The sequence below is a fragment of the Eumetopias jubatus genome, unplaced genomic scaffold (assembly GCF_037043125.1).
Source record: "Eumetopias jubatus isolate StellerSeaLion01/CBP00866 unplaced genomic scaffold, mEumJub1_p1.0 scaffold_4, whole genome shotgun sequence".
Classification (NCBI taxonomy): Eukaryota; Metazoa; Chordata; class Mammalia; order Carnivora; family Otariidae; genus Eumetopias; species Eumetopias jubatus.
Window position 1 is genome coordinate 34,872,151 of NW_028274810.1, and position 26,433 is coordinate 34,898,583.

General features: G+C 37.5%; 1 protein-coding gene across 1 annotated transcript; it reads right to left on the reverse strand.

Moving 5' to 3' along the window:
- On the reverse strand, positions 1-26,433 carry CLCA4 (chloride channel accessory 4). The gene is given in 16 exon segments (XM_028102436.2): positions 1-416; positions 779-1,012; positions 1,964-2,040; positions 6,001-6,097; positions 7,946-8,026; positions 8,029-8,212; positions 8,810-9,025; positions 11,551-11,657; positions 13,155-13,332; positions 13,691-13,918; positions 16,176-16,394; positions 16,737-16,914; positions 18,740-18,848; positions 21,440-21,587; positions 21,676-21,816; positions 26,278-26,433. Coding segments are annotated over 16 exon segments (2,769 nt in total).

The window sequence follows — 26,433 nt, forward strand, 5'->3', positions numbered from 1 at the left end:
TTAAAATCCTGTTCTAGGTCTTCTTGAATTTTTTTTCTTGTGTAAGATACAAATGGTGGCACTTAAAATAATACTAACAATTGCCACAGATCCAACCACTAACAGTACCAAAGAAGAGACGCTAATTCCGGAATTAGGATGACTTTCATCAGAACCAGGTTCTGCTTGAGGAATAAACAAAGCTACTTGTGCAATGTTGGATAGTTTTGATGTCAAATTGCTTTTATCCACACTTTGAATGGCAATAAATAGGTGAGTTGTATTTTCTTCTGAGATATTTCCTGGTTTAAATGCAAAGGTTTCTTTGGAGTTGGCCTTGTTTGGTAACAGATCAGTAGTGTTTACTTGGAGAGCATTATCAAAATTGTCTCTTAGATCCAGGATACTTCCACTTATTCTTATAATATGCCATTCAGCTAAGAAAAAAAATTACATATAGCTTAGAAACTGGAGAGTATCATGTTAAATTCCTTTTTATCTATTCCCCTTAAAAAATGTTTAGTTATGCAAAGCTTATACTCATAGCCAAAGCGTTACTAATTTTTCAATGAAAGCTTAATTCTGATTTTTAAATTGCTAAATGCTATGTTCTTTGTTTGAAAAGTGGGACCAGTTTATAATGTGTCATGTTTGATTGATTTGAAAATATCAGATTATAAAATTAATCCTTCACTGAGAAGTCAATTAAAAATTGTTTCCCTCCCATCTACCCTTATACCCTTGCTTTTGCAGTGAGCACCTTTCACTTAATCAACACTACATGTCACTTCATCCTTACCTTTTCCAACATCAAAATTATCTCCTGGTGCTGTCCATGTCAGACTGATCTCATCCCCATCAGGTGTGGCCTCAAGGTCTGTGATTTGGCTTGGTGGATACAAGTGAGGCAAGGGAAGTTTTGAAACATTTGAAATCACAAATGCACCTCCAGATGCTGTTCTGGTGAAACTCTCCGAGGTTGTTTGAGTATCCTCATCAATTTCGACTCTTGGTGGATTTCCTTCAATTTTTCCTGTATTAAAAATTTGCTATATTTAAGGAGCAAGTCTATACTAGTATTTTTAGAACTCAATGACTTGAATCCTCATTCTACATCTCCCTGCTCCTCCCCTTTTTTCATATGTATACACAGTCACATTTTACTAAGTTTGGTGACAAAGTCATAAGCATCCAATTGGTGGCAGAATTTTTTCTTTAGCATCCTGACCAGGATATTGCAGGATAGAATCAGATAACAATCGCTTTGGAATTAAGGCTGCACTGAATGGGAATAATGTTATATAATTCAGTTTATGCCCTTTAAAAAAAGAATTGCTTTATTTCTCAAATTATCTCCAAGCTAGGAATAAACCTGGGGAACTTTTTACTGTTTCCCTTTAAACCCCTTGTGCCAGGCTTCTCCCTTCCTCCCTGCTACAAGTGCTACAGAATAATACTTCAAGTTATATTCCACTTGCCAACAGAGAAGCCCTAAAAGTCACAAGGTAAGGGACAAGCTGAAGGAAAGCTAACAAAGAATGCATTCTTAATCCTAATTGTCATCTTACTCTACACATTTTTTTGCTTTTGACTTAATAAAAACATTCAAAATAAATACTCATTTAGGTATCTTTGTAAACTGAATCAGGTATCTATGTAACCTGAAAAATAAATTCTGCCACAAGCTTGTACTTAGGTACATAACACATTAACCTGTTTTCTTTATCTTGAGTTAGAAATTTGATATATCATTGTTGATGTTGGTTTGGTGCTCCAAACTAATATAATAATGGCTGACGTTTATTGAGTGCTTACTAGATGCCAGACACTATACCAAAGCTTAGGTTATTTTGGAGGCAAACACAGTATGACTGAGAACTTCATTTCAGAAATGGGAAAAGCTACACTTTGAGTTGTAAAATGTTAGAAGCTTTAATCATGAACTCAAAATTATTCAAGCCAGATATCAGATATCATTACTCACCATCCACTACCCATCCTGGTATATGTGCAGCTCTGTTCAGTGGATGCCTTAAGTATTGTGTGGCCACATTTGACCCTCTGTGAGCCCGTACTTTTTTTTTTATATTGAAATTCAGTTTATCAAAATATTGATAAAACAAAAGCAACAAGAATTGTGATATAGTAATGTATGTACTTCTTTGTTAACACATTAAAGAATAGGATCTAGAGGCAGGTCTCCTTTGAAGTAATAGATGAGGATATTTCAAGATCCCTGCAACAACTATAATATGATATAGAAGCATCTTGATTTTCTTGGTCATAGAATCAAAGGTATTGAAAGAAATGCCAAATAGCAGAGGTTGGCAAAAATAAAGATGATTTTTTTTTGCCACTCAACCTCATCGACCCCTTAGTTCTTTTTTTTTTAATCTTTTAATTTTTTATTGTTATGTTAATCACCACATATTACATAATTTGTTTTGGTGTAGTGTTCCATGATTCATTGTTTGTTCATAACACCCAGTGCTCCATGCAGAATGTGCCCTCTTTAATACCCATCACCAGGCTAACCCATCCCCCTACCCTCCTCCCCTCTAGAAACCTCAGTTTGTTTTTCAGAGTCCATCATCTCTCCTGGTTCGTCTCCCCCTCTGACTTACTCCCCTTCATTCTTCCTCTCCTGCTATCTTCTTCTTTTTCTTTTTTCTTAAAATATGTTGCGTTATTTGTTTCAGAAGTACAGATCTGTGATTCAACAGTCTTACACAATTCACAGCACTCACCGTAGCACATATCTTCCCCAATGTCTATCACCCAGCCACCCCATCCCTCCCACCCCCGACCACTCCAGCAACCCTTAGTTTGTTCCTGAGATTAAGAATTCCTCATATCAGTGAGGTCATATGATACATGTCTTTCTCTGATTGACTTATTTCACTCAGCATAACACCCTCCAGTTCCATCCACGTCGTTGCAAATGGCAAGATCTCATTCCTTTTGATGGCTGCATAATATTCCATTGTGTATATATACCACTTCTTCTTTATCCATTCATCTGTCGATGGACATCTTGGCTCTTTCCACAGTTTGGCTATTGTGGACATTGCTGCTATAAACATTGGGGTGCACGTACCCCTTCGGGTCCCTACATTTGTATCTTTGGGGTAAATACCCAGTAGTGCAATTGCTGGATCGAATGGTAGCTCTAATTTCAATTGTTTGAGGAACCTCCATACTGTTTTCCAGAGGGGTTGCACCAGCTTGCATTCCCACCAACAGTGTAGGAGGGTTCCCCTTTCTCCACATCCCCGCCAACATCTGTCGTTCCCTGACTTGTTAATTTTAGTCATTCTGACTGGTGTGAGGTGGTATCTCATTGAGGTTTTGATTTGGATTTCCCTGATGCCGAGCGATGTTGAGCACTTTTTCATGTGCCTGTTGGCCATTTGGATGTCTTCTTTGGAGAAATGTCTGTTCATGTCTTCTGCCCATTTCTTGATTGGATTATTTGTTCTTTGGGTGTTGAGTTTGATAAGTTCTTTATAGATTTTGGATACTAGCCCTTTATCTGATACGTCATTTGCAAATATTTTCTCCCATTCTGTCGGTTGTCTTTTGGTTTTGTGAACTGTTTCTTTTGCTGTGCAAAAGCTTTTTATCTTGATGAAATCCCAATAGTTCATTTTTGCCCTGGCTTCCTGTGCCTTTGGTGATGTTTCTAGGAAGAAGTTGCTGTGGCTGAGGTCGAAGAGGTTGCTACCTGTGTTCTCCTTTAGGATGTTGATGGACTCCTGTCTCACGTTTAGGTCTTTCAACCATTTGGAGTCTATTTTTGTGTGTGGTGTAAGGAAATGGTCCAGTTTCATTCTTCTGCATGTGGCTGTCCAATTTTCCCAACACCATTTGTTGAAGAGACTGTGTTTTTGCCACTGGACATTCTTTCCTGCTTTGTCAAAGATAAGTTGACCATAGAGTTGAGGGTCCATTTCTGGGCTCTCGATTCTGTTCCATTGATCTATGTGTCTGTTTTTGTGCCAGTACCATACTGTCTTGATGATGACAGCTTTGTAATAGAGCTGGAAGTCCGGAATTGTGATGCCGCCAGCTTTGCTTTTCTTTTTCAATATTCCTCTGGCTATTCGGGGTCTCTTCTGGTTCCATACAAATTTTAGGATTATTTGTTCCATTTCTTTGAAAAAAGTGGATGGTATTTTGATGGGGATTGCATTGAATGTGTAGATTGCTCTAGGTAGCATTGACATCTTCACAATGTTGGTTCTTCCAATCCATGAGCATGGAACGTTTTTCCATTTCTTTGTGTCTTCTTCAATTTCTTTCCTGAGTATTTTATAGTTTTCTGAGTACAGATCCTTTGCCTCTTTGGTTAAATTTATTCCTAGGTATCTTATGGTTTTGGGTGCAATTGTGAATGGGATCGACTCCTTGATTTGTCTCTCTTCTGTCTTGTTGTTGGTGTATAGGAATGCCACTGATTTCTGTGCATTGATTTTATAGCCTGCTACTTGACTGAATTCCTGTATGAGTTCTAGCAGTTTTGGGGTGGAGTCTTTTGGGTTTTCCACATAAAGTATCATATCATCTGCAAAGAGTGAGAGTTTGACTTCCTCTTTGCCGATTTGGATGCCTTTGATTTCTTTTTGTTGTCTGATTGCCGTGGCTAGGACTTCTAATACTATGTTGAATGGCAGTGGTGAGAGTGGACATCCCTGCCGCGTTCCTGACCTTAGGGGAAAAGCTCTCAGCTTTTCCCCATTGAGAATGATATTCGCTGTAGGTTTTTCATAGATGGCTTTTATGATATTGAGATATGTGCCCTCTATCCCTATACTCTGAAGAGTTTTGATCAAGAAAGGATGCTGTACTTTGTCAAATGCTTTTTCTGCATCTATTGAGAGGATCATATGATTCTTGTTCTTTCTTTTGTTAATGTATTGTATCACGTTGATTGATTTGCGGATGTTGAACCAGCCTTGCAGCCCAGGGATAAATCCCACTTGGTCGTGGTGAATAATCCTTTTAATGTACTGTTGGATCCTATTGGCTAGTATTTTGGTGAGAATTTTTGCATCCATGTTCATCAAGGATATTGGTCTGTAATTCTCCTTTTTGATGGGATCTTTGTCTGGTTTTGGGATCAAGGTAATGGTGGCCTCATAAAATGAATTTGGAAGTTTTCCTTCCATTTCTATTTTTTGGAACAGTTTCAGGAGAATAGGTATTAATTCTTCTTTAAATGTCTGATAGAATTCCCCTGGGAAGCCATCTGGCCCTGGGCTTTTGTTTCTTGGGAGATTTTTGATGACTGCTTCAATTTCCTTAGTGGTTATAGGTCTGTTCAGGTTTTCTATTTCTTCCTGGTTCAATTTTGGTAGGCGATACATCTCTAGGAATGCACCCATTTCTTCCAGGTTATCTAATTTGCTGGCATAGAGTTGCTCATAATATGTTCTTATAATTGTTTGTATTTCTTTGGTGTTGGTTGTGATCTCTCCTCTTTCATTCATGATTTTGTTGATTTGGGTCATTTCTCTTTTCTTTTTGATCAGTCTGGCCAGGGGTTTATCAATCTTGTTAATTCTTTCAAAGAACCAGCTCCTAGTTTCATTGATCTGTTCTACTGTTCTTTTGGTTTCTATTTCATTGATTACTGCTCTGATCTTTATGATTTCTCTTCTCCTGCTGGGTTTAGGCTTTATTTGCTGTTCTTTCTCCAGCTCCTTTAGGTGTAGGGTTAGATTGTGTATTTGAGACCTTTCTTGTTTCTTGAGAAAGGCTTGTATTGCTATATACTTTCCTCTCAGGACTGCCTTTGCTGTGTCCCAAAGATTTTGGACAGTTGTGTTTTCATTTTCATTGGTTTCCATGAATTTTTTTAATTCTTCTTTAATTTCCTGGTTGACCCATTCCTTCTTTAGTAGGATGCTCTTTAGCCTCCATGTATTTGAGTTCTTTCCGACTTTCCTCTTGTGATTGAGTTCTAGTTTCAAAGCATTGTGGTCTGAAAATATGCAGGGAATGATCCCAATCTTTTGGTACCGGTTGTGAGCCCGTACTTTTAAGCTATAGCTGCCATTTTCTGAATAAGCTATAAAATATCTGGAGTACACCCCATCATTCTTGAAAGAATCGACACCTTGTTATAGAAATGAAGGCATAAAGTATTATTGTAAAGGAAAAGAAAAATTTATGCACTTTCTAAGCCAAGCATATGGACTTTATAAGCACATCCCCTCAATCAGGCTATTTTGTGGTTGACCCATTGGGGAATATTTCCATTATGCTCTACTAACCAGTATCTTGTTGAATTGATATACCCTTGTGTTATTATATATATACATATATATAAATCATATGCTTATGTATGTATAGTAAATACCTTCACTTTATCAGCTTCTATGAAGATTATTATAGTACTCTTCTTACCATATTTTAGTCAAATGGTTTTCTTGCAGCTCTTACTTATTCTAAACACATAATTATCTCATCTCCTGTTCAAATCAAAAAGATCCCCACTAAAGAAAAAGTATCTTTGCATAGGATTTAATTCTTACCGTAGTCACCTAAAAATGACTTATTTTGACTTCTCTTCAACTACTCTTTGTTTTGTTTTGTTTTTGTATCCTCACCTCTTGCTCTATGATCCATTAACTCCCTGGTCTGGCAGTGGAAAACCCCCATTTATTATTAGAATAAACATTTAGGGGAGCTCAGGAATATTGTATCATAAGTATATTTCTTGATATCACCAGTACTAGAGTTATTCATTAAATTGCAAACACATTTCTCAGGGGGTTTAACACTCTAAGACAGCAGTTCTTGAAATGAGGTCCTTGGACAAGCACCACCTGCATGCCTCTTGATCATATTAGGAATGCAAATTACTTAGATCTTCGAGGGAAGGGCGTAGCATTCTGTTTTATAACAAGCCCTTCAGGTGATTCCTTGCATGCTAAAGTTTGAGAACCCCTGCTCCAAGTCATTGTTTATCACCAACACTTTCTTAGGTAAAGACAAACCAGTAGCCATCTGGTAAAACCTTGAGAAATGAAACAAGATGCAGGTTAAGTTTTAATGTAGCATGGAAGGGGTCGGGAAAAGGGGAAAAGTCAGGAAATAGTCAAGGAAAATATTATTATACCAGATGATGGCACTGAGTTAACACCAAAGCACAATTTTACCTTCTAAATTTTTCACAGGGCATACTCTAGTTGCTGATAGGATTATAAATTGACTGAATTAATTATATTGCAAAACATACTGATAGAAAATTTTGACAACTTAGAAGGTTATCAATATGGTAATTTCCTTGCTCACTGCCCTTTCAAAAGAAGGATCAGTTCCCAGAACAATCGAGAGTCTGGGAAAAAGGTACTATTTACCCATACAGACCAGGGAGACAGAGCATGGCCAACTCTGTGTCTTGTTTTCTGCCATTCAGACCTGGTATCGGATTCTCTAGTCATGTCTCCATCTGTTTTGGCAGTTCTACCTGCCCTTGGGCCTCAGTTCCCAAGACTACATGTTGCACTTTTTTCCAGCTGTTGGGAATTACTCTTACCTGTTCCCCCCTTCTCTGCTAGGGGCTCAAGTTCTATCACTTAACCCCATCTGCTTGCTTGTGCTTCACTCACTCTGGCTAGACTTTCTTAATGATTTGCGCTTAAGAAACACTTGTTTGGAATTCTTGATGGTGTTCTCAACTTCCTGTATGAGACCTTCTTGACTGGTAACAGACATTGGTTGTCCAGATGACAAAATAATAATGAGAGTAAATAACATTTTTTGAGTGCTTACTCTGTGCACAACACTTGCTAAGAACTTCATAAGTTTTATGTGGACAGAATTTCCTGCTGGTCCTGCTGTTCATCCATAATTTGCATCAATTCTTTTGTGTCTGTCCTACTGCCCCACACTGCTGCAAGGACCCACAATATATCCTGAGTTATGAAATTCCAGGCTTATTCATAAAAAACTGAGTTACCTGCACCATTATCCAAAAGTTCCAAAACTTCCATTTTTCCATTATTTGATTCAATGAAAGCAGTCACATTGGCTCCAAGAATGGTACATACCCTTGTAGAACTTCTGCATAAACAATCATTGGGCTGGGAAAACTGTTTGTGTCTTTATTCATTTTAGCATTCACTGTGATTGGAGGCACAGAAGAATTGGCTGCCTGAGAATTTACTGTGATAGTTAATGTTTCTGGGTATGCTTTGGCTTGAAGACTGTAAGTCCAAAGACCCACCTAAAAATTCAATGGAAATATAGTAAGTATCCAAGATCAAGCTTTTTTGTGTTTTTACTATCCAACTCTAAAATAAATTTTATAAGTATGTTACAGAATATACAGGGTTTTGAGAGTTTTGAGGGTAAAAGGAGGAGAACTGAGGCAGTTTAGACAGGGCATCCTGGCTGTTGTCATGCATGATGTCCAAAGGTTGGGAAATCTGAGCTGGGAAAAATAAGTTTGGGAAAGTTTGCCTTGGTCTTGGCCTTATTCTTTAACCTCGAAGTCCACAGATTCTATGATCTGGTAGTGCTAATAAGGAATGACTGTATAGCTATCTAAACACCAACTTGCACAGATTCTCCCTTCATTGCCTCTTTAAAGTTATTTTTAGCCTACCTAATTTTTTCCCCTTCTCTTTCTCCTAATGTATACATTCTTTCTTCCTTTTCCTGCCACCATAATTTTGGGGACCATATAGGCATAGAAAGTACATTCTATCTTATTATAATTTTGAAGATGATACAAATATTGACACCTATAGTTGTGATAGTGAACAATGTATTTTCAGCTACAAAACAAATGTGGGAGAAAATGTAAAAGCTAATTGCTTACCTTTGCTGTTCCTGGAATATTGAGATAGGCCATTTGGGAAACTGCATCCATTGTGAAATTTTTCATCGGTGCTCCATTGGGATCCCAGAGAGAGATAACAGGAGCCTGTCCACTCCATGTGACAAGAAAGAATGTGTCCTTTCCCACAGTGCTATCAATTATTACAGTGCCATTCATCCAGGGATTATTGTTGAGTGTTAACCCCTTACTTTCAAGCTGTTTAAATATATTTTAAAAATTAATGACTGGAGAAGAGAGCAATTTTATTCTGTTTTCATTTTTCATGCAGTTTTTAATTTCTGGCCTAAGAACAAGCTTATATAGGGCATCTTACCTTAGGCTTGTGATCTCTCTGAAAGCTGATTGGGATGTGACAGATAGTGTGGAAATACAGAGTCTCAGGAAAGGCTATGGTATAATAAAAGCATTAAAGCAGGAGAATGGGTTTTATAGTTGGAGATATGACCCTGTTATTTTTTTTCCATTGTCTTGGCAAACATCCACCGAAGCAAGTCTTTAGCAATAAAGAGTGCTACAGCCTCAAAGAAGAATTAGCTATAGGGTGTGTGTGTGTGTGTGTGTGTGTGTGTGTGTGTGTATGTGTGTGTTACCCTCAGTTTATCCATCTAAATGATGAACTAAAAAAAAGTACTTACTGGTGGTGGCTAGAGTATTTGAGTAGGGACACAGTAAAAAGTGACCTCAAGAGAGAAAATCAGAACTATCCAATGATGAGACAAGCAAACATGGATATTTTCCTGATGTGAAATCTTGAAATAATTTTCACACGTGAATAGAGTGAGTAGCACAAGACAGTAAACATATCTAATGAGTGGAAATGGAGCAAACTGTGAAGATTGGAATCCTGAAAAGAGATGTGAAAGATAGGATGTTCTCTGAGAGGACCTTCAAAGGAAGTTTTTCAAGTCTTTGTGGGTAGCTCTTTGTCAAGGAAAGCCAAGTTTATCCACTGACCAAGAAAGTGCTTTCTATAAGTATGTCTTTTCAGGAATGATGGGAAATCTCATTTCTATTCTAAACCAGTCTTAAACCAAAAATACTTTCACACCAGTGCTGATAGAAGGGAGTGAATTCTACCACTAAGACATCATTGCAATGACAAAAATCTCAGTCCTATGTTAAGTGGACATGTCTTTGAGTGGACCAAGTATTATCAAGTCAAATCTGAATGTGAGTGACTTTTTCATGTACCCCATCAGGAAAGTCTAAGTTGGAAGGCTTTGGCTACATAGTAGTACTAGGGGAAAATAACTGAGTAAAGAGTGACATGCAACCTTTTCTCTGTATTCTAGCTGCCACCATCCAAATTCAGGTTCCCATCTACTCAGAGTATTGCAGCATACCTCTAACTGTTCTCACTATTCTCTCCCATGACATATACATCATGTACACAAATCCAGGTTAACCTTTCAAAAATTAGTTTTCTTTTTGTTATTTCTCTACTTAAGAACCTATAGGCATTTCAAGTGAGGGGGACAGAACTTTTTCTTCTTTCCACATCATTTAGAAAGCCATTCTTGAAACTTTGAGCATATCCTGCATGTATGTGCCTCCTTTCTGGATGATTTCCCACAATCGGCTTTCTCATTTTAAAACTCCTTTGGAATATTTCATTTTAATGTCCCACCATCCACTCAAAACACAAGGTTAAAATAGAGCAGAAAATAATATCCTTAAAATCACTTCGCCTTCTTTATGTCAATTTTATCATCATTTTCTCAGTCATCCAGATTGGAACCTTCAGAAATGAACTTTATTCTCCTTCAGTTTATTCTCCATACACTGCCAAACTAGATCTCAGATGAATTTTTAAACTGTTTTCAAGGTGAAGCTACAAACCCAACTTCCAAACCAATCTGCACATATTGTCTTAACTCTGAATCCTATACCTTCTTGCTCTTCATTGTTGGAGAATAGAGGAAAATAGGTTTGTTTAGGTGATCATGGCAAGTTGTAATGTGGACAATGACTTGATGAACTGGAAGATGAAATGACATGATACAAACTTGGTGGGAATGGGTATTGACAGAAACAATTTTGTAAAAAATATTTTTAAGGAAACAGGCTGTGTTGGCATTTTACATGGGATGTGAATGAAGAAGGAAGTTTTCAAAAGTTCTGAATCTAAATAGAAGACGGTGGTATTGTTGAAACACAAATGAGAAAAGAAGTAGAGGTCAGAAGAGAGATGAATAAAATAAAAAGTCAGTGAAAAAAGTAGTTGAAGAGGTAAGATAAGCCCTAAACTTGTAGATATACAATGATTATTCACTGTCTTTTTTTCTGATAAATTATTTCCAAGATACATTGTTTCCATTTCCAAACTGGGTTCTTGAGTGCATTCATCTAATTTAAATCTATTTCACAGCAGTGAAGGGTGGGGGAAATCTTGGAAGTGTGAGATATTTTTATGTATTCATAGAAAAATGAAAGCTATATTATGAGACAAGGTCTATTTTTGGCAGAAAATTTAACATTATTGAGTTTTGATGTTATCCCTTAACCAAACTCTGTGGGAAAAGAAAAAGAAAAAATATATTGATTTTAATACTTAATATAGTCATATCTAAAGAATGATTTCTATTTCATACTGAAATCTTAATTTTAATTAAAAAATTACTTTGAGAAAAATGTAGGACTCAAAACTTATAACAACTGATTTATTTTTTGGTTATGGCTAAATGTAAACACAGAGACCTGAAGAGTGGTAACCCTCTGACCTGAAGAGGCTGTTGGGAAAGATCAGTGTTTCCTGATGCAGGGGCCCCTAAAGCATCAATGAGGCCATTATTCTGGGCTTCATCAGAAGAAAAAAAATGGTTTCCTCCTAAAATGTAAATGCATTAAGTAGGTTGCTCTCTAGAAAATACATACCTATCACATTTTAGTGATTAATAAGGTAACAGGGTATACAAAATCATAGTTTCAGTATATATTATTAAAATAGAACAAAGTCAGGATATGTAAAGATTAACAATGAAATGTTAATTTAAAACTGTCATAACTAGGAAACGTAAGTGGTCTTTATATCTCACTTGTAGAAATATTCCTCGCTGAAATCCGTGAAAAAATCACAGAATATGAAAGAAGATGTTACAGTTCCATGTGTTAGAGCCCACAGACTGTGTAGCTCTTTAGGGTAATTATTCACTTTTAAGATACAGTTATGATCATTCTGGCCTTCAGATTTTTCAGCCAAAGTGGGTCAGAATCAGTTCAGAAAGGTTAAAGAACTGTCATATTGAGGTATCCTGACAATAACTGGCAATGGGAAGATAGAAAGTCAGTAAGCAACAGAGACAAATTGAGATGGACACTTGGGACAGAAATAAATTTTATAATGGCCATAAAAGTACTTTGAAATGATGGGAGTTTGTGCGACTAAGCATTAAAAAGCAAGTATAGGGCGCCTGGGTGGCTCAGTTGGTTAAGCGACTGCCTTCGGCTCAGGTCATGGTCCTGGAGTCCCAGGATCGAGTCCCGCATCGGGCTCCCTGCTCGGCAGGGAGTCTGCTTCTCCCTCTGACCCTCTTCCCTCTCGTGCTCTCTATCTCTCATTCTCTCTCTCTCAAATAAATAAATAAAATCTTTAAAAAAAAAAAAAGCAAGTATATATTTGGTAGCATTAGAAGTCAACCCAATACAATAATTAATATTCATAATGTTATAAATTTCGTTTATTCTACTACGTTTAAGAAGGCACTGAAAACATGTGGTCCATTTTCATTATGTCTCTGTACCTAAGATAGCATCTACCCTGTAGTTCATCTAGAAATTTTGTTGTTATTTAGATTTATTCAGCCTGAGCCTCTGTTAATCCCATCTGTCCCCAGCCCCAACCCCATAGCATGCTCTGGTTTCATGGATTTCCCACTATCTCTCCATGTGCCTTGCATTGTCATCCAACATGATTTTTTTGTTCATAACCTGATCATCTTCTCTCACCCCTCCTTTCTCCAGAAAAAGTAAACACCTTGTTCAAGGCCCAGCTCAGAAGTCACCTCATCTCTCATGCCTTCTTTCTCTGACTCTATATAACCCTGGGAGAATTAATGGTTCCTCTCCTCACATAGTGCTTTATTTCTATATATTTCTCCTGTCATGGAGGGATGTCATCTGATTATGCTATTTGATTAGTAGTTTTATTTGTCTCTCCAGCCAGCTGGACTGTGAGCACCTTGAAAACAGAGATCAGGTCTGTTTTGACCCTGGTTCCAAGGTCCTGGCACAGCACCTGCAGGGCAAGAGCTTGAGAGAAATTGTTGTGAGCCTTTACACTTATGCATTGTTTTCAAAGGACTTATATATATGGGTCATATTTCACCTGTTATAGCACTCATCTCTATGATGGCTTGATCAGCAGATGGTCCCAAAGCAATCAAATGAATGATAGCCCCACTTTGTTTCACTTCATCAATGCAATTCTTTGCAGAGTTATCCTCCCCATCAGTCAGCAGGACAATTTCAGATCCATCTATTTGAGGGTATACTTCTCTAATTACCTGCAGATACAATCAGAACATAATTATTGGTGTTCCTAGATCAAAAGACTTACAGGATACTAGAAAAAATGTACAGAGAAAATGAAAGTGTGCAGAAAAGAAGATAGCATCTTTTAAAATAATAGAATCTGCAATCAACACCTTTTTTTAAAAATTTTCTGTCCATCTGCTGCAGGGAATGTTTGCTCAAATGAAGTTACATGGGTGCAGGGCTATGAAAAATTCTACTTGGGTTAAATGACAATGACATTTCAGTCTTGAGTACTCAGGTCAACTAGACTCCAAAAATATAACTGCAGAATGTGGCATTAAATATTTTTTTAAAAAGAACAAACTATATTTGCAGTATGGTTTTCACCTGAAATGCTGATCTAATTCCAGGACAGATAGAAGTTGCTCCATTAGCTGCTGTAGGTAAGCTCTCCAAGAAGTTGTTTCTTTCCTTGCTGCTTATTATTTGGATTAGATTACTTTTAATGTTGGCAGTACTATCAAAGTGCACCATCCCCACCCAGGATCCATTTTCAATGGTCTGCAGCAGGAAATGTTTTGCTGCTTGATTAATTCGATTTAGGCGATTAAAACCCTGAATGAAAAAGATCAAGAAAAACAACCAAAGGGTTTTCAATTGGCAAATAATAGCAGATCACATAAAATGAGTGTATAACATTTGTTGTTAATTTTTTACCAATAGCAATTAGTGTTATTAAAGAAAGCAATTTTCTTTCAGTTGATAAAATTGGAAAATATAGTTATGTGTATTATGGAATACATATGGTATAGTAAAGAACATAGGCTTTAACTAGAGCCGATTCTTGGCTGCTAAGCACCCAAATTAGAGGTGGAGGATAGGGTGGGGGTTGGGTTGGAATTGGGGGGTGATGACTCATATCTTAGAGACTGCCTAATAACTCCTGGGATCCTCTGTTCCAGTTGTGTCAAGATGAAACCGCTTCCCAGATCCCACAGTGTCAAATCAGACTATCATGGACTCCATCTACAGACTGAAATCTCCCCATCCACTTGGGGACTTCCCAAAAGATGAAACTAACTCAAGATGCAGTTACATTCTAAGAGGCCCAGTACCTACCTCCCCCATTTCCTCTTCTGCTCCTAACCTCTCCTCACCACTTCCCTACCACTGGATTAAATGGAATTAGTTGGAATTAATTATCAAAGAACTCATTAAAACTCACATCCATCTTTCCTAGATGAATGCCCAGGATGTAAGTCTTTTCATACATTTGTCTTTTCCAGTCCCTTATCACCAACTGATCTCTGGTACCCTCCCCCCCAACACAATCCAAATTTCCCTCTGAACTACCTAGAACCAAGTCATAGTGAAAAACTGCTCTTACATCTCCATCTTTGAGGGCTTTCTCTCTGCCACTTTGTTTTACCTTTAAACTTAGCTCTACCTGTATCTTGTCTGTCTTGTCCAAAGGAGGTTACTCATCTTTTCCCAATAAGGAGCTTCATCTCTCTCCAGCAACACTTCCTAGGCCACTTCTATGTATAGGTTTCTAGCATTCTGATGCTCTTTCTGAAACTCTGCTATTGTGGATTATTTCATTCAGCTGTGTCATCTTCTGTGTTTTTCAGTAACCACCCAGGCCCCTTTTGTTGAAGACATTTTTCTTGATCTTTAGCACACTCTGTTCTGCCTCAAATATGCCATCCTTCTGGGTGCCTTATCACATTATATTCGCTCATTTGTAGTCCATTTCCACAATTATTTATTGAGTGCTTATACGTGATAAACCCTGTTCCAGGCAGAAGGGATGCAAAGATGAATAAAACACTGCTTCAAGTCCTAGAGGAGCTCCCAGTCTAGTGGGAGAGAAATGTGTAATTTCAGTATAATATATCGTAATAGAGGTTTGCACAGGTCATTGTGGGAGACTGGCAGAAGGACCATTAGTCAGCCTAGAAGCCCAGCCCATCTCCTCCGGGAGGAAATGGGTACCTCTTACCAAATTTGAAGAATATGTATGAGTTAACCAGGTAATGGAGAAGAGAGAGAAAATTTTCAACTGTGAACTCTTTAAGGATATGAGTTCTATTCCTAGAGCCTGGCACAATGGCTTCCATTCATTGACTGATAGAAGAAATGAATGGCTGAATCTGACTGTATCTTCATTATAGTGATGCTTTTTGCCTGTGTCTTTGAATATAAAGAGGTCATTTATATAGATGATACAAATAAGGTAAAGCCACATTAACAATTCTTCTGGTTGATCTTGTTCCTTGACTTGGAATGGAGTTCAGAGACCCTAATCCACTCTCTCCTCATGTCTGTTAAGTGTTTCCAGTAGAAAGCATGTCCATGTTAAAAGTCTTTAGTTCTGATCCTGAGGCTTTACTAAAGAGTCTAGGGTGCCTGGGTGGCTCAGTTGGTTGAGCGACTGCCTTCGGCTCAAGTCATGATCCTGGAGTCCTGGGATCGAGTCCCGCATCGGGCTCCCTGCTCAACAGGGAGTCTGCTTCTCCCTCTGACCCTCCCCCCTCTCATGCTCTCTCTATCTCATTCTCTCTCTCAAATAAATAAAATCTTTTTAAAAAAAAAGAAATGGAACATTATAAAAAAAAATAAAGAGTCTAAAAGTGCCCCTCAATAAACTCTCCATTTTCTGGAGTTGGATCTTGGGTTAGGTCTTTTTAACTCTATTGCCACACTTCTTTCATTACAATATTCACTGCCCCTCTTGAGGTCACGATCATAGGAGGTGAAAGTACTTATGCCACCATGCAATTTAGAACAATCAGGTAGTGTTCAGAATATTCTTAGCTATTCAGTCACTTCCGTGTCCTTACATCCAGGAAAAATGGGCCCACAAACTTACACTCATGCTTCCAGACTTATCAAGTACTAAGCACACAATTCTTTCTCTGATCTTCAGCAATGAGAAGACAGGTGGAGGGGGTGGTGCCACCAAAGATGTTGTATTTTTAAAATCCTCAGAATTGCTGATCACCTCCCATGTACTTCTGGAATTGCACATTTTGTTTTGTAGGCTTGGAGCTTCTCTGTTATGGTTTTCTTTATTACAGAATTCAACAACCTAAAAGGTTAATAAAGTGAAAAAACTTTTTATATACAATGCATTTAAAATTCAACAACAAATCTGAAAAATAAAAGATCTGCTTGTCAAATATGTCATTTATTTAATGAAATATGATTCATTGAGGAATCATAATAGTAACATAGGTTTAGAATAATTGTAATAATAGCTAACACTAGCTAGCTAACAATAGTTGTGCTTACCATATGCCAGTTAATATTTAAAGAACTCTATTATTAATATGTCTAATCTCTCAGGTAACCTGCCCAGATATTTTATAAACATGATAACATATCTTTTGAATATAAATATATGCTGTTAAATTATAGTTGGCATACTTACAGAATTAATACCTTGCATAAACATTATGGATGCCTTTCCAGTTTGATCTTTATCAGGGAAGAATTGACGGTCTTTTTCATACAGTTTTGTCTGAGAATCAATTCTGCATCCTCTAATTATACAACTGTTTCCTTGACACTTATAAACTCTATTTATACCAGTAATACCTGTGGAACATCTGAAAATATATAACAATTAGTCTTTGAGGCAACTTAACAATTAAAAGTTTTGAAAATCTTTTTTTTTTAAGGATTTTATTTATTTGACAGAGAGCACAAGCAGGGGGAGCAGCAGAGGCAGAGGGAGAAGCAGGCTCCCAAGGAGCAGGGAGCCTGATGCGGGGCTCGATCCCAGGACCCCAGGATCATGACCTGAGCTGAAGGCAGACACTTAACCAACTGAGCCACCCAGGCGCCCCCCCCTTTTTAAAGATTTTATTTATTTATTAAAATTTTTGAAAATCTTAAGTATTCTTTCTATCAAGTTTTTTAATAATGACCTGTATATCAAGATCTTTATTCTTATTTATGTACCATATACATCCTGTTTTTGACAGCAACATTTAAGGGTTCCTACCAGAGCAGTTAACTGTTTTTCAATAAATTGCAGAAAGAAACTTTAAGTGGGATGTCTAGTATATGCAATGGCTGAGTTTCCTGTTGTGATTAAAGCTGCTTCTGTCCTGTTAATACTAATGGCTGGAGATTCCCCTTTTCCAAATATCTCTCCTGGGGGCCTTGTGATGATAAATACACTGTTGGCATCTGGAAAGGGCAACTTGTGAAAACACTTATTCTTGGTACTACCTTAGCTTGAAGTTCTTTGAAGAATTCTTTTCAAAGAAGTTATCTCCAAAAGAATGTGATGTGGCATAGCTACAAGTGTTTGTTTTTTCAGGAGCATTTTTATCCAAAGTGAAATGTGGCTTAAAAGAAAGATTGAGGTACTGCCTAAGACAGTAGTCTTTACTGGTAGGGACATTTTTTGACATATATTTTATTGCATGGAATTGGCCACAGGTAGCAGTGATTATGACAAATATGCTGGAATGTGAATGTATCCCATCTTTTCAATGTGTTTCCAGTTCAAATTTAAGAAGCAATTACTAGATTTCATTCAGTCATTTAGGGAGTCTCCTAAATATGTGTATGCTTCTATTGCCCCAGAACTCAGTGTACATAATGGTGTCTGCATTAACAACCATGATGACTATTCTACTGCAGAGACTAGACATTTAGGGGGAATATGATATAGACAAATGTAATCAATGTAATACTCCTTAAATACGTGTGCTAAAACTGGTGGTGCAACTGGGCAGAGGAAGGGCCTTCACTGAAATCAAGTATCTTTCAGTTTATACTTTTTCTGATAAGTCCACAGAGACCCAACAGGGCATCTAAGATTGATTAAGTTGATCGCATCTAATTTAAACCAGTTACCAGCGATCATTTTGCTTTCTTGATCTTAGAACTAAGAGGATTGTCTATGATTAATAGTGATATTATTAGATCTATATTTTTAAGTGAACTTTACAAATCCTAAGAAATCCTTGTCTGGCTCTTGAAGATTGATTTCTCATTTAGTGCGCATTTACCACTATTTCTTAACCATTTTTTTTGTTCTTGTGTAGTATAAATAATTTTGATTTGGCATATACTATACAACCCCTTACACAGAGTATAACTTCAGCACAAATGAGTTCTGGCAGCTATGGTACAGAGGTATAAAAATATGCCAAATTGGCTACCAAATGCTCTCAAAGTTATGTGTATTTTAAATAGACAACCAGCTACTTTAAGGTACATTTTCTGAAAATAAGGAAAGTAAAAGAAAGAAAGACAGAAAGAAAAAAAGAAGAAAACCCAGAGAAGCGCTCTTTTGTGATATCACATCTATTATCTGCATTGGGATGTAAAAAAAATGATTGGCATTTAAAAGAAATCAAGCTAAGAAAATTAAGAAGTTATAGCCTAAAGTAATTAAGAAAATTTAAATGGTCATGCCTTGTTGCTTCAACTCTTTTTGACTTAGCACTGTAGAAAGGCTCATCTTCATTGTACTCATCAAACACTCCCCAGTGGAGATGGGCCCACTCATGGACAAACAGTCTATCTGTAGGAAAATATTTCAAATACAAGATCATAATTCAAGTGACAAAATTGTCCCTCAAATATTTTAAGAAACATTTTCAATAAAAAATTATATTTAGGTTTTAAATAACTGCTAACATTAAATTTTTATTTATAAAAAAGCATGTTTCATTATATTATGTAGTATACCATCTTTTTATTACCCAACATGTTACATCAACAAAATATTTATGATGTATATGCTATGGGCAGAATAGACTGAACTTTGGGTTTTGGCTCTTGGGGGGCAAAAAGTCATAGATATTACAATGGTTTTTTCTCCAAAGCTTACTCCTACCAACAACATAAACAGATATATAACATATCTTTGATATTAAAATTTCATTAGGATGTGATTAGTTAAAAAATGTCTATAAATGCTCCTGAGGAAGTAGATAATAAAAAATAAGATTGAAAAACACTGGTATAGATGATATAGCATTTTGGGTTGCATCCAAATAAAATTAATTTATAGTACTTAACACATATAACTATTAATTATGTGAAAGCAATTATTATTAATTATATATATTCAGCCTATACTAAGTACTAGGAGATACAAAGATGAATAAGATGTAATCCTTGACTAGGAAAAGCTCAAAGAGAGGGAGTTAGAATTTAAAAAAAAAATTTTTTTTTTTTTTTTTGCTAAGGATTTTAGGGTAAATGGAAGACTAAAAGTAAATCCACAGCTTGAAATGCAGGAAGAAGAAACAACTAGAATTTCTGTTTTAGCAATATTAGGAAAAACTTCAGAGGGTATAAAAATGGAGAAGAGGAATTTGGACATATAGTCTATTCTACTGTAATGTGTGTTTCTCTAACTCTAATTAACTCATGAGATCTGAAAGTAGTGCGGAAGTGTCAGTATTATGCATAAGTCACATTTCTTCTTTAAGTCCTTACTACTCAAAGTGTGTTCATTGGACCAGAAGCATCAGCATGACCTGGTGGCTAACAAGAAATGCAGAATCTTGGACCTTCTGTAGATCTCCTGAAGCAGAATCTGCATATGAACAAGATCCCTAAGTTATTCCTCTGTGCACTGAACTTTAAAAACCTTGGTTTAAGGTTTTCTAGGCAAATGGAACCAGATTAATAAGTGTGAAATTGGACTTTCAGTATGGAAGGAAAAAGCCCTCATATCAGCAACTACAACAAGGATTTGGTGCATGGCAGGTTGCCCTGCCTCCCATGCCCACTTTAATTTGCTAAGAGAGTAGATTTCAAGTGCTCTCACCACAAATATAAAAAAAAAATAATAAATAAAATGGAAAGGATAGGTAACTGTGTGAGGAGGTATGTTAATTAGCTTGACTATAGGGATCTGTTGATGGGATTGAAAAGAGTGATTATAGATGTTGAGAAAAATAGAAGTTTTAGAAGAGCTGCTATGGGGAATGAGAAAGGGAGCCAAGAAGAGGTAGGTTCAAATATTGTTGAATAGCTTTGAGAGCTTCTCTGAGCTTGGAAAACCTGTTTATATAATGATACCATTAGTTTTATAATTTTCTATCACAGTCTTGGTAATACATTAACAGGAGCCAAAGGAAACTGGCTGGAAACTCAGTACAGAGGATTTGGCAAGTTGAATGAAACATAAGGATATGAATGATGAGGGAGTTGAGGTTTTTATATTTATAGTTGAAATGACTGATTTTGCTGGATATGCCAGCCAGGAAAGAGACTATAGGTTAGAAAGGTGAAAAGGATTAGAGGTACCAAGGAGAACAGACATGGTCAAGCTAAAGTTTGAGGGACAGATAAGACTGGGGTGGGATAGGATGATAGAGATTTTACGCTGGGGTGGGGAATAGGCCCAGGTGACAATGAGGACCAGGGCTAGGGCTAGCTGAACATTCGACAGAGACAAGAGACTTATTATGTGCTCATTGAAAGGACAATGGGAGAAGGAGATTTTAGGATTTAGGAAGGTTTTCACTGAATGGTGACATGTGAGTTGAGCCTTCCTTTAACAATGATTTGTATCTATATCCTTTAGTTCATTTGAACCAATGATTTTCACTTTTAGATTGAACTAGATGAAATTGTCATTTTTCTAGGTAAAAATGATCACTTATAGACAGTTCATCTGGTTAAGCCAAATAGGTTGAATAATAGTATCAGCAACTAGCAGCCTATGAGTGTTTTCTCTTGGCCAAGAACTGGCATCCTGGCTCTTTCTAGCTTGCCGTACATCTGCCTTCCATGGAGGCAGCTTGTGATTGATTAATATCCAGCTGTGGAGAATGGAAAAATTTAAATCTAAAAAGTATGCCTTAAAAATGTATTGTTGTCCTGTGCTCAAATTTTTGTAAACATTGTTCCGACTGTAGTTATATGGATTATCTAACTCAGTGTTCACAACAATTCCATAAGGTAGGAAACCTTCTATTTACTGTCTTATAGGAAATAAGAACAGAGAAACTAGGTCATTTGTCCAAGGTCACACACAATTGATAAGTCAGGATTTGAACGTAGAGACTCTGACTCCAAGGCCTGTACACTTAACCTGGATACAAAGCTGCATGTTAGAATAATTTGCAAAACATGTGTTTTAACAAAAATTCCTACCTGATGGTCCATATTCCTTTTGTTTTTTTCCAAGTACAAAGTCAGGGGTGAAATGAATGTATTCTCCTTTTTCTTCACAGACTGTGAACTGCCTGGTATATGGTTCATCTCTACCAGGGAGGGTAGGTGGTGCAATTAATACATCAGCCTAAAAAAACTCTAAAACAATCAATATGCTGCAAAACTGGGGATCACCAGAAAATATAATTTTTTAAGAGAAGCGTTTTGACTCTTACATGTTTGTAGCTTCCATGTTTTGGCCTCTTGTATTGTGAGTTTTCCTTCCAGTTGTTAGGAATTAGTATTAATACATTTTTGAAAAAAAAACTTTTTTCTGTGGCTTCAAACAGGTAAGTAGAAGCTGTAGTCACCATGTCCTGTTATTAAAGGAAAAAATATGTAAGGATGGCCAAGTAACAGTGGACTAAATGAGCAGGGCTTCACCACAGGCATTTCCCAATTTAAGAGTGGATAGACAAAGCAACTGACTAGTGAGCAGGGTCTCTGTCACACAGTTCTAGTTCTGCTAATTATCAGTCCAAATTATATCTTAATCTTACACATTAAAGGCTTTGAGTTTCCTGTAATCCTTCATCAAAGGGCAAATGCTTCTGTTTGCTGTTAAGAGAAATTATGTAAAATGACAAAGGCACAGACTTTATTTTTTTTTCCTTTTTAGAGAGAGCGAGAGTGCATGCGTGTGAGCATGGGGGTGGGTGGTGGAGGGACAGAGGGAGAGGGAGAGAGGGAATCTTGAGATGCTCCATGACCAGCGTGGAGCCCCTCACAGGGCTCAACCTCATTACCCTGAAATCATGACCTGAGCCAAAATCAAGAGTCAGATGCTTAATCAACTGAGCCACCCAGGCGCCCCTACAAAGGCCTAGACTTTAGAGTCATCTACTTGGTTCCAGTATTGGCATTAGCACCTTCTGGGTAATAGAGCTTGGCCAGTTTAACACTCTGAAGCTCAGTTTCTTCATTTCTTAAATGGACTATTACAGCCTTTCTTTAAGGTTAACATAAACATGAAATGAGTTATATAGTACCCTACACATAGGCAGTCATAAAACTGGTTGATATCATTACTGTTAATAAATCTTAGTAGAGACCAGCCTTAGCTAATGCAAGCTGAGAACAGTCTGTAGGGATGGGACATAGGAGAGGTTTTTCGTTATACTCACACTCTCCAGGAGAGGCAGCTGGATTGGGGCTTGGGGGTGGAATGATAGAAAAATTCATAGGAGATTCAGAGCTTTATAATCATAGGCAGAGCTTGCTGTTCTGCCATCAAGCTGAAAATAATATCATTTTATACTGTTCAGTATCTTGAACCCAAAGGTGCAATGATTAATAAGGGAGATAGTCCCTTTCTAGAACTTACTAACTAGTAGGAGAAATAGGTGGATGAATGCTTCTTAAGGGTGATCTATTCAACATGATCAAAACCACTGAATAATTGAAGGATCCTGGGTGCTGGATGACAATATCAAACTCTTCATCTTGCTGGCAATATCCCAGTCAACAGTGTTGTTTCCTTCAGGATGGGCTGTCCTCCTCCATGATGCTTCCTGACCTCACGCAAGCCCACAATAGAATTATTCTTTTTTCAGGAATCCCAGGGCTCCTGTCTTGTTCTCTTGAAGAGAGTCCAGTGTGCTGACTCATATGCATTGAAGAGATCAGCAAACTGATTGGGTTCAGAGCCATGGCATCAGTCAGAAGCCAGAGTGCAGAGAACTGAAGGCCCAAAGAACTAGCTAAGAGTTAGGAAAGGGGCTTCAGAGATCTCCTAAAGTAGGTTGGCAATTACTTCATCACTGACCTAAAGTGGATGAAAGTATTCTCTTCCTATTCCCTAGGATGCCTTTCCTCATTTTTGTTTTGGAGTATTTAGATATCAGCCAGTTGTCACATTTTGCTTGAAGCAATGGCTATCTCTTTCTATGAGATAAAAATTATATATGGTGATTTGAGTTGTGGTACAGTTTGGAAAAGTATACAGTTTTATGGCATAGCAGGGAGATAACATGAACAAACTGTGTACAGTTGTGTGGGTTGTGCATTGTATAACTCCAAGGTATTCCATTTACTTTGTAGTATCCTTAGCTCTGTGCAACTGCCTTGGGTAGTGGTATATTCTCAGGTCACTGAAGGATTTTACAGACCTGTGTCAGATGATTATGATCCCTTAGGGCATACTAGGGTGGATAATTATGGTTCTCACAGGCTTTCCAAGCAAAATTTCTATAATATTCTTTCAAAATTCCTTCTCAGAATTCCTATAATATCCTAGTTGGATCAAAGATGACTAGTATTATCAATGTTTCAAAAAAAATGAGTACTTTCAAACCAAGAAGACACATGAATAAAAGGAATAAGGAAAGTTGACAATTGACATCTCAGGTCATGAATTATGAGTAAATTCAGCATGAATCTTATTATGGTCAGATAATATCCCCAAAGTAAGTTGGTTCTGCAAATTGGTTCACCAGTTAGAAAAAAAGAGTAATCTTCGTTACCTTATATAAGCCGGAACTCAAACCCAGATTTGTCAGCCTTCAAAGCCCATGTGTTGGATCTCAGCTGTAATTGTGCTATTTAATTTTTTTAAAGATTTTATTTATTTATTTGACACAGAGAGAGATAGCAAGAGCAGGAACACAAGCAGGGGGAGTGGGAGAGGGAGAAGCAGGCTTCCTGTGGAGCAGGGAGCCCGATGTGGGACTCGATCCCAGGACCCTGGGATCATGACCTGAGCCAAAGGCAGACACTTAAGGACTGAGCCACCCAGGCGCCTTGTGCTATTTAATTTGACCTTGGAAAATTATTTACTTCTCCAACTAGAGTTTTCTCTTCTGTATAATGTGGATGAGAGAATTTCACAAGGTTGCCTGATAATATAAATGCAAGGACTTTGTAGAGGGCTGGGAGAATGTCAGGAAACATTGTGTAATCTAGAGGCATGTCTACCTACTAATAATTGAACTTTTGTGGTGTTCAGTAGAGGACATTTTAATAAATTTTTTTGCCCCTACAAATAATTCTTTCAAATACTGATTTCTGATGTTCAGAAAAGTTTGAAACTGATTATTCCTGAACACTAAGAAGCCATCATTCAGAATCAGCTATATTAACTGCTATTCAAGCCTGTGCTCTTCAGTAAAGGAATCTTTTTTTTCCTGGAATTCAAAAGTTATCAATAAATGAACACAGTTATGCTTCAAGAATTTATTCAGAATGAGTAATAAATGACAGCCACAGAATCACCTGCTCACCACCCAGGTCAAGCACATCAGCTTCTGATGGATAGCAACATGCATGCAGAAGGCTAAATCAGTGAGCCTAAAGATACAGTAGTGGAGGAACTGAGTGTAAGGAATTAGTAAATGTTGATGTCAGGGCCAGACAGAGCTAATTTGCATGACTGTAACACCAATCTATTATGTGAGATGATATAGTTGGAAGAAACTTTAGAAATCAAATTCCTTGGTTCAGTCTTGGAACATTTTCCTTCTCCATCTGTACTTCTTAGTGAAGTCATTTATTCCCATGGCTTTAAATCTCATTCTGCACACTGATGACTCCCAAATTTTTATCTCCCCCCAAATTTCCCCCTTGAATTCAGATTCCTATCTCCATCTATATGGATATCTAATAAGCATCTCAAATTCAAAATGCTTCAAACTAAGTCCTGATCTCCCATCTGCCAAATTTTTTCCATTTACAGTCTTCACCTTTCAACTGATGATAATTCCATCCTTCTTAGTGTTCAGACCAAAACCCTTGAAGTCTTCCTTGACTTCTCTTTTTTCCTCCTCACCTCCCCCATGCCACATCTAAACCATCAGCAAATTTGTCTATGATACCCTCAGAATATGTTCAGAATTATACCACTTTAATGGTCTCTAGCACAACATCCCTGTACCTGGTCACCATCACTTCTCACCGCAACAGCTTCCTACCTGGTGTCCCTCCATACTTCTATGCTACAACAGAGCTATATAGGATGAATGACAAGTAGAAGAGACCTTTACAGAATTTCTTCAACACTGCACTCAGAGTGCCCAGCACATGCATGAAAGAGCACACCCCTCCTCTGCTCAGAAACCTTCCATGGAAGTAAAAGCCCAAGTCTTTCCAGTGGTCTGGGCCCTCTGTCTCCATGTTCAGCTCTCCCCACCCTTCTTCCTGGCCATCACCTCCTGCTGGTCACATCAAGTATGCTCGCTGTGCCTGCTGTTCCCGCCTCCAGATTTTCAATGGGTTCCTCCCTTACTCATCTCAGGTCTCCACTCAGATGTCACCATCAATGGTGAGGCCTTCCCTGACTGCCCCACATGAAACAGTAACCCACATTCTCCTCCCACCCAGCCCCACCAACACTGCCTATCCCCCTTTGCTGATTTACTTTACTCCATGGCAACCTACTACCATCTGACCTGCTATACTTTTACATGTTTTTATTATCTATATCATCTAAAAGGAATGTGTACTGCACGAAGGCAAGGAATTTTTAATTCACTGTTTTATCTCCCTGACATGTTATAAGTATTCATTAAATAAGTGTTTAAAGAACAGATGAGTTCAACTGCTCATTTATAGATGAAGAAACTGAGATCAGAGAGGCTCTGTGCCTTGTCTCTGGTCTTATGGTGAGACAGGGTAGAACCCCACCTAGAACTTCCGAATTGGAAGTTCTCTGCCATTCCAGCATTATTTTTACTGTACCATGCTGCTTTTAAGCTTCCTGTAACATTCAGAAGTTCATAATTATTAACTACTAACTTTTTTTCTTCTCCACAATTCAAATGGAAGAAATTCCACTTCTTTCTTACCTTTATCTGTTCAATTATTTTTCCATCTTCTGGCACTCGAGGGTCTATAGCAAAGATAATGCCTTCATACCCATTGTTATTCAGCTGAACAAGGGAAGTATTAGATCCCTGCAGCAGGTATAGGACTAAAAGGAAGACCAAACTTAATAACCCCAT